The sequence below is a fragment of the Eufriesea mexicana genome, unplaced genomic scaffold (genome assembly GCF_001483705.2).
Source record: "Eufriesea mexicana isolate 0111107269 unplaced genomic scaffold, ASM148370v2 scaffold507, whole genome shotgun sequence".
NCBI lineage: Eukaryota > Metazoa > Arthropoda > Insecta > Hymenoptera > Apidae > Eufriesea > Eufriesea mexicana.
In genome coordinates this window covers 1,690,869-1,704,365 of record NW_016908664.1, presented here as the reverse complement: position 1 = coordinate 1,704,365, position 13,497 = coordinate 1,690,869, and the positions used below count along the sequence as shown (strand labels likewise).

At 38.8% G+C, this 13,497-nt stretch overlaps 3 protein-coding genes across 3 annotated transcripts; all 3 read right to left on the bottom strand.

Annotated features, from left to right (window-relative positions):
* Positions 1-2,229: 2,229 nt before the first annotated feature.
* LOC108545736 (uncharacterized) lies at positions 2,230-4,748 on the bottom strand. The gene is made up of 3 exons (XM_017897501.1): positions 3,711-4,748; positions 2,363-2,449; positions 2,230-2,304 (listed from the first exon to the last, which is right to left on the bottom strand). The coding sequence occupies exons 1-3, from the start codon at positions 4,746-4,748 to the stop codon at positions 2,230-2,232; spliced, it is 1,200 nt and encodes a 399-aa protein (XP_017752990.1).
* Positions 4,749-5,878: 1,130 nt separating this feature from the next.
* On the bottom strand, positions 5,879-7,456 carry LOC108545735 (uncharacterized). Its single transcript, XM_017897500.1, has 3 exons — positions 6,437-7,456; positions 6,006-6,092; positions 5,879-5,944 (listed from the first exon to the last, which is right to left on the bottom strand). The coding sequence occupies exons 1-3, from the start codon at positions 7,454-7,456 to the stop codon at positions 5,879-5,881; spliced, it is 1,173 nt and encodes a 390-aa protein (XP_017752989.1).
* A 388-nt stretch (positions 7,457-7,844) lies between these two features.
* LOC108545734 (uncharacterized) lies at positions 7,845-8,731 on the bottom strand. The gene is made up of 3 exons (XM_017897499.1): positions 8,159-8,731; positions 7,972-8,058; positions 7,845-7,910 (listed from the first exon to the last, which is right to left on the bottom strand). The coding sequence occupies exons 1-3, from the start codon at positions 8,729-8,731 to the stop codon at positions 7,845-7,847; spliced, it is 726 nt and encodes a 241-aa protein (XP_017752988.1).
* Positions 8,732-13,497: the final 4,766 nt, after the last annotated feature.

Sequence of the window (13,497 nt, the reverse complement as noted above, 5' to 3'; positions counted from 1 at the left end):
TACACGACAAATCGGCCGCCTGTTTACCGCCAGAATTAGACAAAAGAACAGAGCTCCGCCGTTTAAATGGCTGATTGGCTTAACGGGGGTTCAATTCCTCGGGGTCGCGCGACCCCCCTCCGATATCCGGTCGTTCCGTGACCTTTCACCCGTAGTGGAAGGCACGGTGGTGTCACGGTGGAGTCGGCGCCTCCGCAAACAGCGTTTCGCATTGACGTAATATACAAAGTACGAACCCGAAAATTGGTAAACCTTTGGATTTTGCGTGCAGAGGGGGTAAAAGGCTGCAAGCAGCCTGTAAACGCTCTTGCAATTTTTCAATCGAATCATTTACCAATCTTTTACAGTGACAGGAAGAAAATTGGACCGAGAGTTTGCTCAGGATATATTGGCAAACTTGGAGTGGTTATTATTGTCGACGGGTGAAAGTGTTTAGCTAGCACGGCGTATTATCTTTCGCCACGAAAGAAGAAAGTCGCCGGTGAGTCGGAGAAGATGCCTTTTCTTTGTTCTTTTGTTCTTGTCGCTTGTTTTCGAGGCGAACGTGCTATGAAACGGTAAACCTGAAGAATCACCGCGAGTTATTTGCGCAGCTTATGCTCGGCCTCGGTGAAAGGGTAGCCGGTGTTGCTCCAACTGAAAAATAAACGGGATAAATTTGCTTTCGGCCATTGCGTCGATATCTCGTTCGCTGGTATACAGCAATAAAATATCGAAGTTTAAAAAAGAATCGAGAAACGTAGGACCTTGCTGAAACCTTGTCCTTATTGATCCAATTACGCTCGAGCATAGCTGGAACAGTTTCGAGCAAGTGTCAGCTTCGTTTAACCTTGGAGCGACCTTAGATGTAAAAGAAAAGTGATCTTGAATATCGAGTTCCGAGACAGTGTTAGAATTATGCTAATGTACGCTCAAGGCTCGACATATTACATATTTCTCGTGTCCTGAAGGACGAAGAAAATATTCAGAAATTCGCGTTGCATATACGAAATCCTAGTGGAATTCTGGTGAAAGTTTTGACAAAAGAGAGCGCTCATTGATAACGCGTAATGGCATAAAAAGGAGTTCTTAGACTACAGTTATGACGAATTGTCATCGCGAATACGCGGTAGTGTTTAACTGAAAGTATCTCCTACTACCTCCGCGCATTATCTCTGGTCGCGACATTAACCTTGAGCAGAATAGATTGACTCGACTCCACCCCATGTAACGAATGAAAATGACATTTCTCCTTCGAGAGATCACCTACGCGTTGCTCTCCTAACGTACGATTAAACTCGAAGTCGCTGGTTCGTTCACGAAAACAAGATATTTTCCGCATACTCGCACACGCTGCCATGTGTTGGAGAACACGACGAATAAATAGTCACGCTCTGTTCGACGAGTGGAGCCAAACGGAAGAACCGTTGTCATAGTTTCCACCAGCCGTGTGATCCTCTATCACGAATGTCTTGCTATTTCAGCGATAACGGCCGACTTAACTGTAGAAAAAGTGCGTTGTAACAACGAACGAGGCCAGTGTTCGCGGTCCTGTTTGTCCAGCAAACGGCCCCGATATCGTCGTCAAAATGGCCCGTTGTCGGCGGCGCATCGTCAAAGATAAATTTAGAAACATTTAAATCGAGAGAGTACTTATCGCTAAGCAGCTGGTATCATACTTCAATACGCTTGAAACGCTTTTATCGTCCCTGCGGTGATTACGCGCCGCATTTCCATTCTTAAGACTCGTCGAGATCGCGTTTGACGTGAAAGACCACGATCTCGCGTGACAATATAACAAACTTATCGCTTAAACTTATACTAATTGACTTATTAAGCTCGTGCTCAAATTAGAGCGATCGATGAATGCGAAGAAGCTGTAAAATATTTCGAGGCATTCGTCGAATCATTTCCTCGATGAAGGTAGCCTTAGACGTTGAAATTTCAATGTCGTCACACGAAGTGGAGTAATTAGAAACAGAATATCTCGTTGGTATTAAGCAAAGAAATCACACGATTGTCTCTAGACATTGACAATTAAAAAGCTCGTTTAAATCTCGCCATATATTGATCACACTTGTACACACGCGTTGCCATTTATAAATAACCAAGTGAACACGCCTAAGACCTATTACAGGTGTCTGCGCATGGACACAGTGTGCTGCCTCTCAGAAGACTGTCACAGAATCGATAAGGAACACACGCGCTCCACAAAATCACGTCGCTTCGAAGATCTTGCTCTCGCTGCGGTTAAGATTTGCACGAAGCGTAGGTGTACAGAAATTGAATCAGGATCACGATGTACATCAAGATACCTCCGATGATCTACAAAGATAGGCATAATGTGTGTTACAAGTTTACCTTACGAGGTCGGGTCTCTTACCTTCATCAGGAACGAGGAGTTCATGTCGAATGCTTTCGTAGTGAATATGTTGTTCCTTTGCAGTATTTGCAGAGAGAAAAGCTGTACCTGCAATTTTACCATAAACGTGATAAGTATATCGTTTCTTCTGAAAGCTCTTACAACCATCCTTTGACGATTGCAATGCTAATTAAGAATTGCTATAGAATTTAAGTCATCTATGAATAGATGAATCCAATGGCTATAGTACAGTGTTGATGGCTATACTCAGTACTGTATTGCCAATTGCAAACGTGTCTAGCGATAATTGATCTATCTATCGATCATACTAGAATTGCTATAGAATTTACGTGATCAGTGAATTGATTAATCCAATGTCTATAGTACCGTGATGATGGCTATACTCGTTACTGTATTGGAAATTGTAAACATCTCTAGAGATAATTGATATATTCATTGATCATTCTAGAATTGCTATAGAATTTATATGATCAGTGAGTAAGTTAATACAATGGCTATAGTCCTGTGTTGATGACTGTACTCGGTACTGTGTTGTCAGTTGTTAACCCTTTGCACTCGACGACTTTTTCGTTACAGAGAAATAGTAATTCGTGATAGTAATTTCTGTCATAGAGTCGACGAAATTTTTAAAATGGTAAATGAGAAATCATATGCAAATTAAGACGTAGAATTATTTTTCTTCGACATTCTATACATCGTTAGGTAATTTTATATTTGATATATTAATTAACCTACGATCTTCAGAATTTGATTAAATAGTGACTGAGAGTCACCTCTCGAGTGCAAAGGATTAATATATCCAGCGATAATTGATGAATCTTTTGATCAGTCCAGAATTGCTAAAGCATTTACATGATCAGTGAACAGATTAATCCAATGGCTATAGTACTGTTTATAAGGCTATAAGCAGAACTCTCAAAAACTGACTCTCACTTGCTATCTCTCAAGGAACTCTGACTCTAAAACACACACTGACTCTTCCGCGTCCTTGCACCCTTATTTAAACTTCTTCCATGCTCGTGCTCTCTTTCTCAATGGGTAGGACACGTATCCTAAACACTCACACGTATTCCTAGGCTTTCGCTCTTCACTTACACTCGATACTGCCATAAATATCCCGTTCATGCTATCCTTGCACGAGGTCACTCGTCCTTCCGCACGCAGTCCAGATAACACCCTAAAGGGCTAGAGCCAAACTTGAGATCTCTGTTCATCATCCTCCATTTTGGAGGAATGGCCCAAGCGTTCCAATACACTCTACAGTCGTACCTACGCAAGAAGTACTGTCACAGGCGGTGACCTTATATTCTAATCACGCCCACCATCGCTCTTACCATTCCCACATTACCTCGTGTTTTATCATAGGGTCGGTCGTGTCACTGAAAACTTCGTAAAGCGTCATCTTAATTTTGTTCGCTTGATTCACCGCCTTCTCACATGCCCAGATTATCAGCGAAAACTTAAAGAAAGAAAGAGACGCTGGCCCAAGATCTTGTGAATACCAGAACTTGTTGTTGGTAAGGACAATGTCATAGGAATGAATTATCTTGAAGTATATATTGAAAGACATCTCGATGAACGTCATGAGAGACAAAATTATGATACGTATCATGAAGGTATTGTTCACCGATTGAACCGCGTCGCTGATCTGCATGTGCTTCTCCTCTAAATCCTTCATTTTCAGCAGCAGCATGACATTGTTCTGGTCAAGGATGATAAACGTTCGTGGAACGAGACCATCGTCGAATTGAACCCTCTTCAATTCCCAGATTCCCTGGTCCAATTTTTTAAAGCAAACACTCAAGATGTACACGCAGTTGAAGTAAAACATGTCGATCACAAAGTTGACCGCGGTTATGTACAGATTGGTGAAATTCTTCACAGTCAGGAAAATGTTGTGCTTCAAACAATTCGGTAAATGAGACAGAAGAATTAGGAAATAAACGATATCCTTCGTGTGAATTACTTTTGCTAAACTATCGAATTCCTTTGCAGGCAACATCGAGGATATCTGCGATATGTTCTGAAGTACGGATAACCGTGAACCGGTTAAAGCGTACATCACCAGGATAACAATTCCTTCCAGGAATATGTACAAGTTCTCGTGAATTGTTTCGGGTACACTGTAGGTTACGGCGTCCAGAAAATTGATCTCGTAGATCACGACAAGCAACAGAAATACATAAATGATCATCAAGAGCGTGTTAAAAGCGAAACGGATTCTCGAAAATACGTATGTATAAGGGGTTCTCTTGTAAGGGAAGTATCCGAGTATAGCAGTGATGAAGAAGCAAGGACGCATCAGCGAATCGAAGTCTTTAGCGGATAATGGCCTCCATGCTTTTTGATTCCCAAATTTCTCGATTTTCGTTGTCCCCTTGAGCATTTTAAACGCTGAAACGTCGATCAGAGATTCGAAACGAAAGAAATTCGATGTTAGGCGTAGAGGAACACGAATGGTCGTGGACTGACTGTTGGTATCCTTCGCGAAGAAGCGATGTTTCTAACACAAAGCACTTTCAATAATGATATTCGACCATCGCAGTGCAGAAAAATACAGCTCGACAATGAAAGGTATGTATGTAAATAGATAACACGGCATTAGTTCTTCGTCGAAGGATGAAAATGCTTTTAAGTAAATTAAACTTGATAAACTGTGTATTTATCGCAAAAAAACTACATTCCTTATGGATTAGTTTTCGATCCACACGATTATCTCTTGAATATATCCCGTCCATTAACACGTTAAGTGCTCAGCCTGTTTTGCTTGTCGTTCGGTTCAGGCCCAGACTCGGCGGTCAAGTGGGCCATCGACGGCGGGCAAAGTGTTCATTAAACTCGAAGATACTGTACCAGTTTTTATAACAGGAACTCCCGAACGTTAGGTCCAAAGATGGCGGAGAATTTAACACCAAAAGTTAGCACCTTTTGGTCCTAATCTGGGCCAGTTACTGAGGACCAGCCGAGTCCGAACGGAAAGTCTAGCGACGGTCCCTGGAGCTGGCGTGGCACTTAACGCGTTAACCCTTTGCACTCGACGATTTTTTGGCTAGAGAAGAGTAGAAAATCAAAGATTCTCTACTAAAAATCTGACGATACATTTTTCAGCAATAAATAAAGAATTGTATAATAATAGAATTGTATAATTATTTGATTTCAATATTTCACACAGTGTTACAGTACATTAAATTTGATATATTAACACTAGATTTATGGAACCCGTGAATTTGACGGAAGGGTTGCTCCAATTATACGATGGCAACAGATTTAGTTAATTTATATTAAGACTGTTAATACAATATATAATTGATTTTAAATGAAACTAATCGTTAAAAAGAAAGGTACGTGGTTTCCTTTACCTGTCAACTTGACAAGTGTCCTTAGAAATAGGTATACAGATAGCATCCGTAAACCTAGTGTTAATTAATATCGAACTTCCAAATTTTATGAAATGGTGCCTGAAGATCACCTCACGAGTGCGAAGGGTTAATAGCAAGACCCTGTCAGCACGGTCTTTTAACAAGACTTACTGATTGAAAATTGTATCACTATTAACAACAAGGTACTGATACCGGACGCAATCTGTAAAGAAAAATCGATGAAAAGAATTAATCTTGCTCGATCGATGATCGTGTAAATTTACCTGTGTCAGATAGGTAAGATCTAATACGAGCCCGTTTATCATGAACGTATTGCCTCTTTGGAGTACTTGCAACGAGAACATCTCCAACTGTAATCACATACATCGAAGTTACTATACATTGACGTATAATCGATTAACCCTTTGCACTCGAGGGGTGACCATCAGTCAACATTTCACAAAATTTGGAAGATCCATATTAATTAATATATCAAATGTAATGTAACAGCGCGCGAGGTATCGAAGTCAAATAATTCTACAAATTCTATTATTATACAATTCTTTATTCACTGCTCGGAAAAGTATCGTCAGTTTTTTAGTAAAGAATCTTTGATTTTCTACTCTTCTGTAGCCAAAAAATCGTCGAGTGCAAAGGTTTAAAATCCAGAAATCGCTCGATCATTAGAGAAAAACTATTGCTCGTTTCACCTTACCTCCGTCGTCACCTTATCATCCGAAGTGTGTATCAGAATTCTATGAATGTTCCAGCCAATTTTCGCCATTTCGTTTCTAGCAATATCGACGACCAAAGTGATAAAAATCACAAGGATTACATTCAACACTCCAAACATGATATCATAGCCGAACTGCTTAACCATGCCTTCATCGCTGTACACAGCTAGATAAGAATAAATGTTGAAAGTCGTGTCAATGAGCAACAAGAATAGGGATGTTTCCATTTGCATACTGAACGCGTCATTCAATTCATGCACGATTTTACTCGTCTCCAAGTATTGCTTCTTTTGGTGTCTCAACATCGAAAGCAACATGGGATTCTTTCGCGAGTGGAAAACTCTCCTGAGGAGATGGGGCTCGTCGTTGATCAGAATTTCCTTCACTTTTTCCAGAGATTCGTTTATCTGCTGGAAACAGGCGCTCAATATGTACACGTTGTTCGTGTACAAATTAATCAGTGCAAAGATCCCAGTAAACATGCACCAGATCAAATAAAAGGCAAGTATGTTAAAATAACTGATGAGTATGGCAATAAAAGAGAAGAGTGGTGTTACGAGTATTAAATCCTTCATGAGGACTATTTTTGTCAGTTTGCAAAAAATTTTTGGAGGCACTACCCGAGAAATGTCTGACACTCGTTGAATCGCTTTGATCATTGATCGATTATTCGCGTAACTAATAAATAAATTTATAAGGCCCACAAATATCAAAATATTAGAGTGCCACTTGTTTGCTTCGTCTCTAAATTTATAGGTAAGATTAAGTACGTATGCTGAATAAATCGTGACGGCGGTGAAAACAATTATTAAGATCGTGGCGTAAACGAAATGTAATTTCCAAAATACGAATTTCGATGACTTGAGTTTGAAGGATAAAATGCCCATGAAACTAACGATGAAAGCAGAAGGTCCTATTAGCAATGCATAACTTGCATAATGTGACCACGTTTTGCGGCTTGTAATTCTCTTCCTTTTTAGTTTACTTAGTCGACGAGACATCGCGTTAAGTTGAACTAAAACGTTGAACCTTTTTCAAATTAATTTTACGTACTTTCTCGCACAAGTATTTCACTTCTTTTAGTTGTATTTCGAATAACTGAAACTTTTTTTCGTACAATAATTGCGTTCCCTTTCGTTACCGTGTGTTAAAGTATACTGAATAAAATGCAACTTGCCACGTAAGCTATATCTAACTAGATAACACGGAATTGTATCTTCGTCGTACGATGCAAATGCTTTTAAGAAAATTGTGCTTGGCATATTCTTTATTTATCGTGAAAAGGTTACATTCTTTATGAATTATCTTTCATCGAACTGAACTATCTCTTAAATATACTCCGTCCATTAATAACAAGACCCTGTCACCACGATTGATCCAAGCTGCCTATCAACAAGGCCTATCGACTAAAAATTGCACCAGGATTAACAAGAAGGTGGTGATACTGCAAACAATCTGTAAAAACAAAATGATGAAATTGAAACGAATTGCTCGATCGAAGTGCGCATAGATTTACCTGTTTCAAGTACGTAAAATCTAACACAATCGCCTTCATCGTGAACGTATTGCCTCTTTGCAGTACTTGCAACGAGAACATCTCCAACTATAATCACACACATCGATGTTACCATGGATGAATCGTCGATTAAGGTCCACAAATCACTCGATCAGTAGGAGCAAATCTATAGCTCGTTTCACCTTACCTCCGTCGTCATCTTTTCATCCGAAGTATGAATCAGGATTCTATGAATATTCCAGCCAATTTTCTCCATTTCACTTCTAGCAATATCGACGACCAAAATTATCACAATCACGTGAACTACGTAGAAAACTGCAAAGATGATATCATACCCGAACTTTTTAATCGTCCCTTCATTGTTGTACACGAGTAAATAAGAATAAATGTTGAAAGTAATGTCAATGAGCAACAAGAATAGCGATGCTTCCATTTGAGTACTAAACGCATTATTCAATTCATGGACGGTTTTACTCGTCTCCAAGTGTTGCTCCTTTTGGCGTCTCAACATCGTGAGCAACACAGGATTCTTCCGCGCGTGGAAAACTCTTCTGCGGAGATGAGGCTCGTCGTTGATCAGAATTTCCTTCAATTTCTCCAGAGATTCGTTTATCTGCTGGAAACAGGCGCTCAACACGTACACGTTGTTCGTGTACAAATTATTCAGTGCCAAGACCCCGACAAACGTGTAGAAAATCAGAACAAAAGGAAGTTTATTATAATATCTGACGAGTATAATAGTAAAACCCAATAATGGCATTATAAGCACTAAATCTTTCACAAAGACTATTTTCGTCAGTTTGCAAAATAGTTTTAGGGGTATCACGCGAGAAATGTCTGACACACGCTGAATTGCTTCGTTCATTGACCGATTATTCGCGTAAGCAGCGACGAAAATTACGAGTCCCAAAAACATGATAATATTACTGTGACACGAGTTTTCTGCACTTATAGATATATAAGTAGTGTTAAGTACGTATACTGAATATATCATACCGGTCGTGGAAACGATTATTAAAATCGTAGCGTAAACGAAATGTAATTTCCAAAATACGAATTTCGATGATTTGAATTTGAAGGATAAAAAACCCATGACACTGGCAATGAAAGCAGAAGGTCCTATTAACAATGCATAACTCTGAACGTGTGACCACGTTTCACGGTTTTTAATTCCCTTCCATTTTAATTCAGTTAATCGACGAAACATTGCGAAAAGTTGAATTAAAACGATGGAACTTTTTTGGAATTACTTGTACGTAGCAGCTCGCAAAAGTATTTAACTTCTTTTAATTTTATTTCAAACAAGTGAACCTTCTTTTTAGAGAAGAATCGCGTTCCCTTTCGTTACCGTGTGTTAAACTAAACTGACTAAAAAGGACCGTGAATTGTACGGTGTATGTAAATAGATAACACGAAATTGTCTCTTCGTCATACGATGAGAATGCTTTTAAGAAAATTGAACTTGGTAAGCTGTGTATTTGCCACAAAAAAAGCTACATTCGTTATGGATTATTTTTCATTCGACGCGATTAGCACTTGAGTATATTCATTAATACCAAGACCCTGTCAGCACCATTGATCCAAACTGTCTGTCAACAAGGCCTATCGATTAAAAATTGCACCAGGATTAACAGGAAGGTGGTGATACCGCAAACAATCTGTAAAAACAAAATGGTGGAATTGAAACGAATTGCACGATCGAAGTGCGCATAGATTTACCTGTCTCAAATAGGTAAAATGTAACACAATCGCTTTCATCGTGAACCTATTGCCCCTTTGCAGTACTTGCAACGAGAACATCTCCAACTATAATCACACACATCGATGTTACCATTGATGAATCGTCGATTAAAGTCCACAAATCACTCGATCACTAGGAGCAAATCTATAGCTCGTTTCACCTTACCTCTGTCGTCATCTTTTCATCCGAAGTATGAATCAGGATTCTATGAATATTCCAGCCAATTTTCTCCATTTCACTTCTAGTAATATCGACGATCAAAATTATCACAATCACGTGAACTACGTAGAAAACTGCAAAATAGATATGACTGCTGAACACTTTAATCTTGCCTCCCTCGTTGTACACGACTAGGTAAGTATAAATGTTGAACGTAATGTCAATGAACAACAAGTATAGCAATGCTTCCATTTGCATACTGAAAGCATCATTCAGTTCATGGACGGCTTTACTCGTCTCCAAGTGTTGCTCCTTTTGGCGCCTCAACATCGAAAGCAACACAGGATTCTTTCGCGCGTGGAAAACTCTTCTGAGAAGATGGGGATCGTCGTTGATCAGAATTTCTTTCACTTTCTCCAGAGATTCGTTTATCTGCTGGAAACAGGTGTACAACACGTACACGTTGTTCGTGTACAAATTACTCAATGCCACGACGCCGAGGAACGTGTACCAAAACAGAAAATGATAAAAGCTGTTATCTAATTTCAAGATTATAAAAATAAAAACTAATAACGGTATTGTAAGCATTAAATCTTTCATGAACACTATTTTTGTCAGTTTGCAAAAAGTGTTTAGAGGTATTACGCGAGTAATCTGTGAGACACGTTGAATCGCTTTGACCACTGATCGATTATTCGCGTAGGCAGCGACGAAAATTATCGGGCTCCAAAACATGATAAAATTACAGTGCAACTGAAGATATTTGCTTGGAAATAGAGAAATAAAGTTGAGTTGATACGCAGTAAAAGCCATGCCGGCTATGTAAAGAATTATCATGGTCGTGGCGTAAACGAAATGTAATTTCAAAAATTCGAATTTCGATGACTTGAATTTGAAGGACAAGAAACCGATGATAGTAGCGACAAAGGCAGAAGGTCCTATTAACAATGCATAACTCGCCAAGTGTGACCACGTTTTGCGGTCTTTAATTCCCTTGAGTTTTAATTCAAAGAGTCCATCAAACATCGCGAAGAGTCGAATTAAAACGATGGTACTTTCCTGAAATTATTTTTACGTAGTTTCTCGCACAGGTATTTAACTTCTTTCAGTTGTATTTCGAATAACTGAAACTTTTTTTCGTAGAATAATTGCGTTCCCTTTCGTTACGGTGTGTTGAAGTATACTGAATAAAATACAACTTGGCATGTGAGGTGTATGTATATAGATAACACGGAATTTTTTTTTCGTCGAACGATGAAAATGCTTTTAAGAAAATTAAACGTGTTAAACTGTGTATTTATAGCGAAAAAGCTACATTCCATATGGATTAATTTCTTTCAACTCTATTGTACCTTGAATACATCTCATCCACTAATACCAACCATGTCAGCATGATTAATCCAAGCTATTTTTCAACAAGGTTTACGAACTAAAAATTGTATCAGTATTAACAAGAAGGTGGTGATACTGCACACAATCTGTAAAGATAAAATGGTGAATTTGAAACGAATTGCTGGATCGAAGTGCGCATAGATTTACCTGTCTCAAATAGGTAAAATGTAACACAATCGCCTTCATCGTGAACGTATTGCCTCTTTGCAGTACTTGCAACGAGAACATCTCCAACTGTAATCACGCACATCGATATTACCATTGATGAATCGTCGATTATGGTCCACAAATGATCAGTAGGAGCAAATCTATAGCTCGTTTCACCTTACCTCCGTCGTCACCTTTTCATCCGAAGTGTGTGTCAAAATTCTATGAATATTCCAGCCAATTTGCTCCATTTCACTTCTAGTAATATCGACAATCACGATTATTACAACCACGAAAATTGCAAATACAATTGCAAAGGTGACATAAAAGTTGTACTTTATTATCTTGTATTCCTCGTTGTACATGAGTAGAAAAGCATAAATGTTGAACGTAATGTCAGTGAACAACAAGAATAGCGTAGCTTCTATTTGCGTACCGAACGCACTATTCAGTTCATGAACTGTTTTACTCGCCTCCAAGTGTTGCTCCTTTTGGCGCCTTAATATTGAAAGCAACATGGGATTCTTCTGCGCGTGGAAAACTCTTCTGAGAAGATGAGGCTCGTCGTTGATCAGAATTTCCTTCACTTTCTCCAGAGATTCGTTTATCTGCTTGAAACAGCAACGCAACACGTACACGTTGTTCATGTACAAATTGCTCAGTGCCACGACCCCGATGAACGTGTACCAAATGAGGAAATAGTAAATTTTGTTAAATTGCAAGAGCGTAGGAAGAAAATATAATAACGACATGATAAACATAAAATCTTTCATGAGGACTACTTTTGTCAGTTTGCAAAAATTTTTTGCAGGTATTACGCGGGAAATCTCTGAGACACGTTGAATCGCTTTAATCATTGATCGATTATTCGCGTAAGCAGCGATGAAAATTATCGGGCTCCAAAATATGGTACAATTGCAGTGCAACAACTGAGATTTGTCTTCAAATTCAAATATCCTGTTAAATACGTATGCAGTATAGACCATTCCGGCTATGTAAAGAGTGATTATGATCGTGGCATAAACGAAATGTAATTTCCAAAATACGAATTTCGATGACTTGAGTTTGAACGACAAGAAACCCATGACAGTAGTGACGAAAGTAGTAGGTCCTATTAACAATGCATAACTCGCAAAGTGTGACCATGTTTTACGGCTATTAATTCCCTTCCATCTTAATTCAGTTAGTCGACTGAACATAGTGAAAGGTAGGATTAAAACAATGGAACCTTTTCTTGAATTAATTTCACGTAGTCTCTCGCACAAGTATTTAGCTTCTTTTAACTTTATTTTCAACAAGTGAACCTTCTTTTTAGAGGAAAATTGCGATCCCTTTCGTTACCGTGTGTTAAATTATACTGAATAAAATGCGACTTGCCATGTAAGGTGTATGTAAATAGATAACACGGAATTTTTTCTTCATCGTACGATGCAAATGCTTTTAAGATGATTAAACTTGGTAATCCGTGTATTTGTCGCAAAAAGGCTACTTTCCTTATGGATTAGTTTCCTTCCAGCTCAATTGTCTCTCGAATGTATCTCATCCACTTATACCAACCGTATCAGCATGATTGATCCAAATTGTTTTTTAACAAGACTTGCGGAATAAAAATTGTATCAGTATTAAGAAAAAGGTGGCGATACCGCACACGATCTGTAACAAGAAAACCATGAAAAGAATTGATCATGCTCGACCGAGGACCACGAAAATTTACCTGTGTGAAATACGTGAAATCTAATACAATCCCCTTCATGGTGAACGTATTGCCTCTTTGGAGTACTTGCAACGAGAACATCTCCAACTGCAATCACATACATCGAAGTTACTGTACATTGACGTATAATCGATTAACCCTTTGCACTCGAGGGGTGACCATCAGTCACCATTTCACAAAATTTGGAAGATCGATATTAATTAATATATCAAATGTAATGTAACAGCGTGCGAGGTATCGAAGTCAAATAATTCTACAAATTCTATTATTATACAATTCTTTATTTACTGCTCGGAAAAGTATCGTCAGTTTTTTAGTAGAGAATCTTTGATTTTCTACTCTTCTGTAGCCAAAAAATCGTCGAGTGCAAAGG

Excerpts from the sequence above, each read along its gene's own strand:
- LOC108545736 (XM_017897501.1), bottom strand. The coding sequence starts at position 4,748 with ATGCTCAAGGGGACAACGAAAATCGAGAAATTTGGGAATCAAAAAGCA. Across the intron at positions 2,450-3,710 it reads ACCCTATGATAAAACACGAG|GTACAGCTTTTCTCTCTGCA; the intron begins GTAATGTGGGAA and ends GTAAAATTGCAG. Across the intron at positions 2,305-2,362 it reads ACTCCTCGTTCCTGATGAAG|ATCATCGGAGGTATCTTGAT; the intron begins GTAAGAGACCCG and ends CTATCTTTGTAG.
- LOC108545735 (XM_017897500.1), bottom strand. The coding sequence starts at position 7,456 with ATGTCTCGTCGACTAAGTAAACTAAAAAGGAAGAGAATTACAAGCCGC. Across the intron at positions 6,093-6,436 it reads ATGATAAGGTGACGACGGAG|TTGGAGATGTTCTCGTTGCA; the intron begins GTAAGGTGAAAC and ends ATGTGATTACAG. Across the intron at positions 5,945-6,005 it reads ATCTTACCTATCTGACACAG|ATTGCGTCCGGTATCAGTAC; the intron begins GTAAATTTACAC and ends TTTTCTTTACAG.
- LOC108545734 (XM_017897499.1), bottom strand. The coding sequence starts at position 8,731 with ATGCCATTATTGGGTTTTACTATTATACTCGTCAGATATTATAATAAA. Across the intron at positions 8,059-8,158 it reads ATGAAAAGATGACGACGGAG|TTGGAGATGTTCTCGTTGCA; the intron begins GTAAGGTGAAAC and ends GTGTGATTATAG. Across the intron at positions 7,911-7,971 it reads ATTTTACGTACTTGAAACAG|ATTGTTTGCAGTATCACCAC; the intron begins GTAAATCTATGC and ends TTGTTTTTACAG.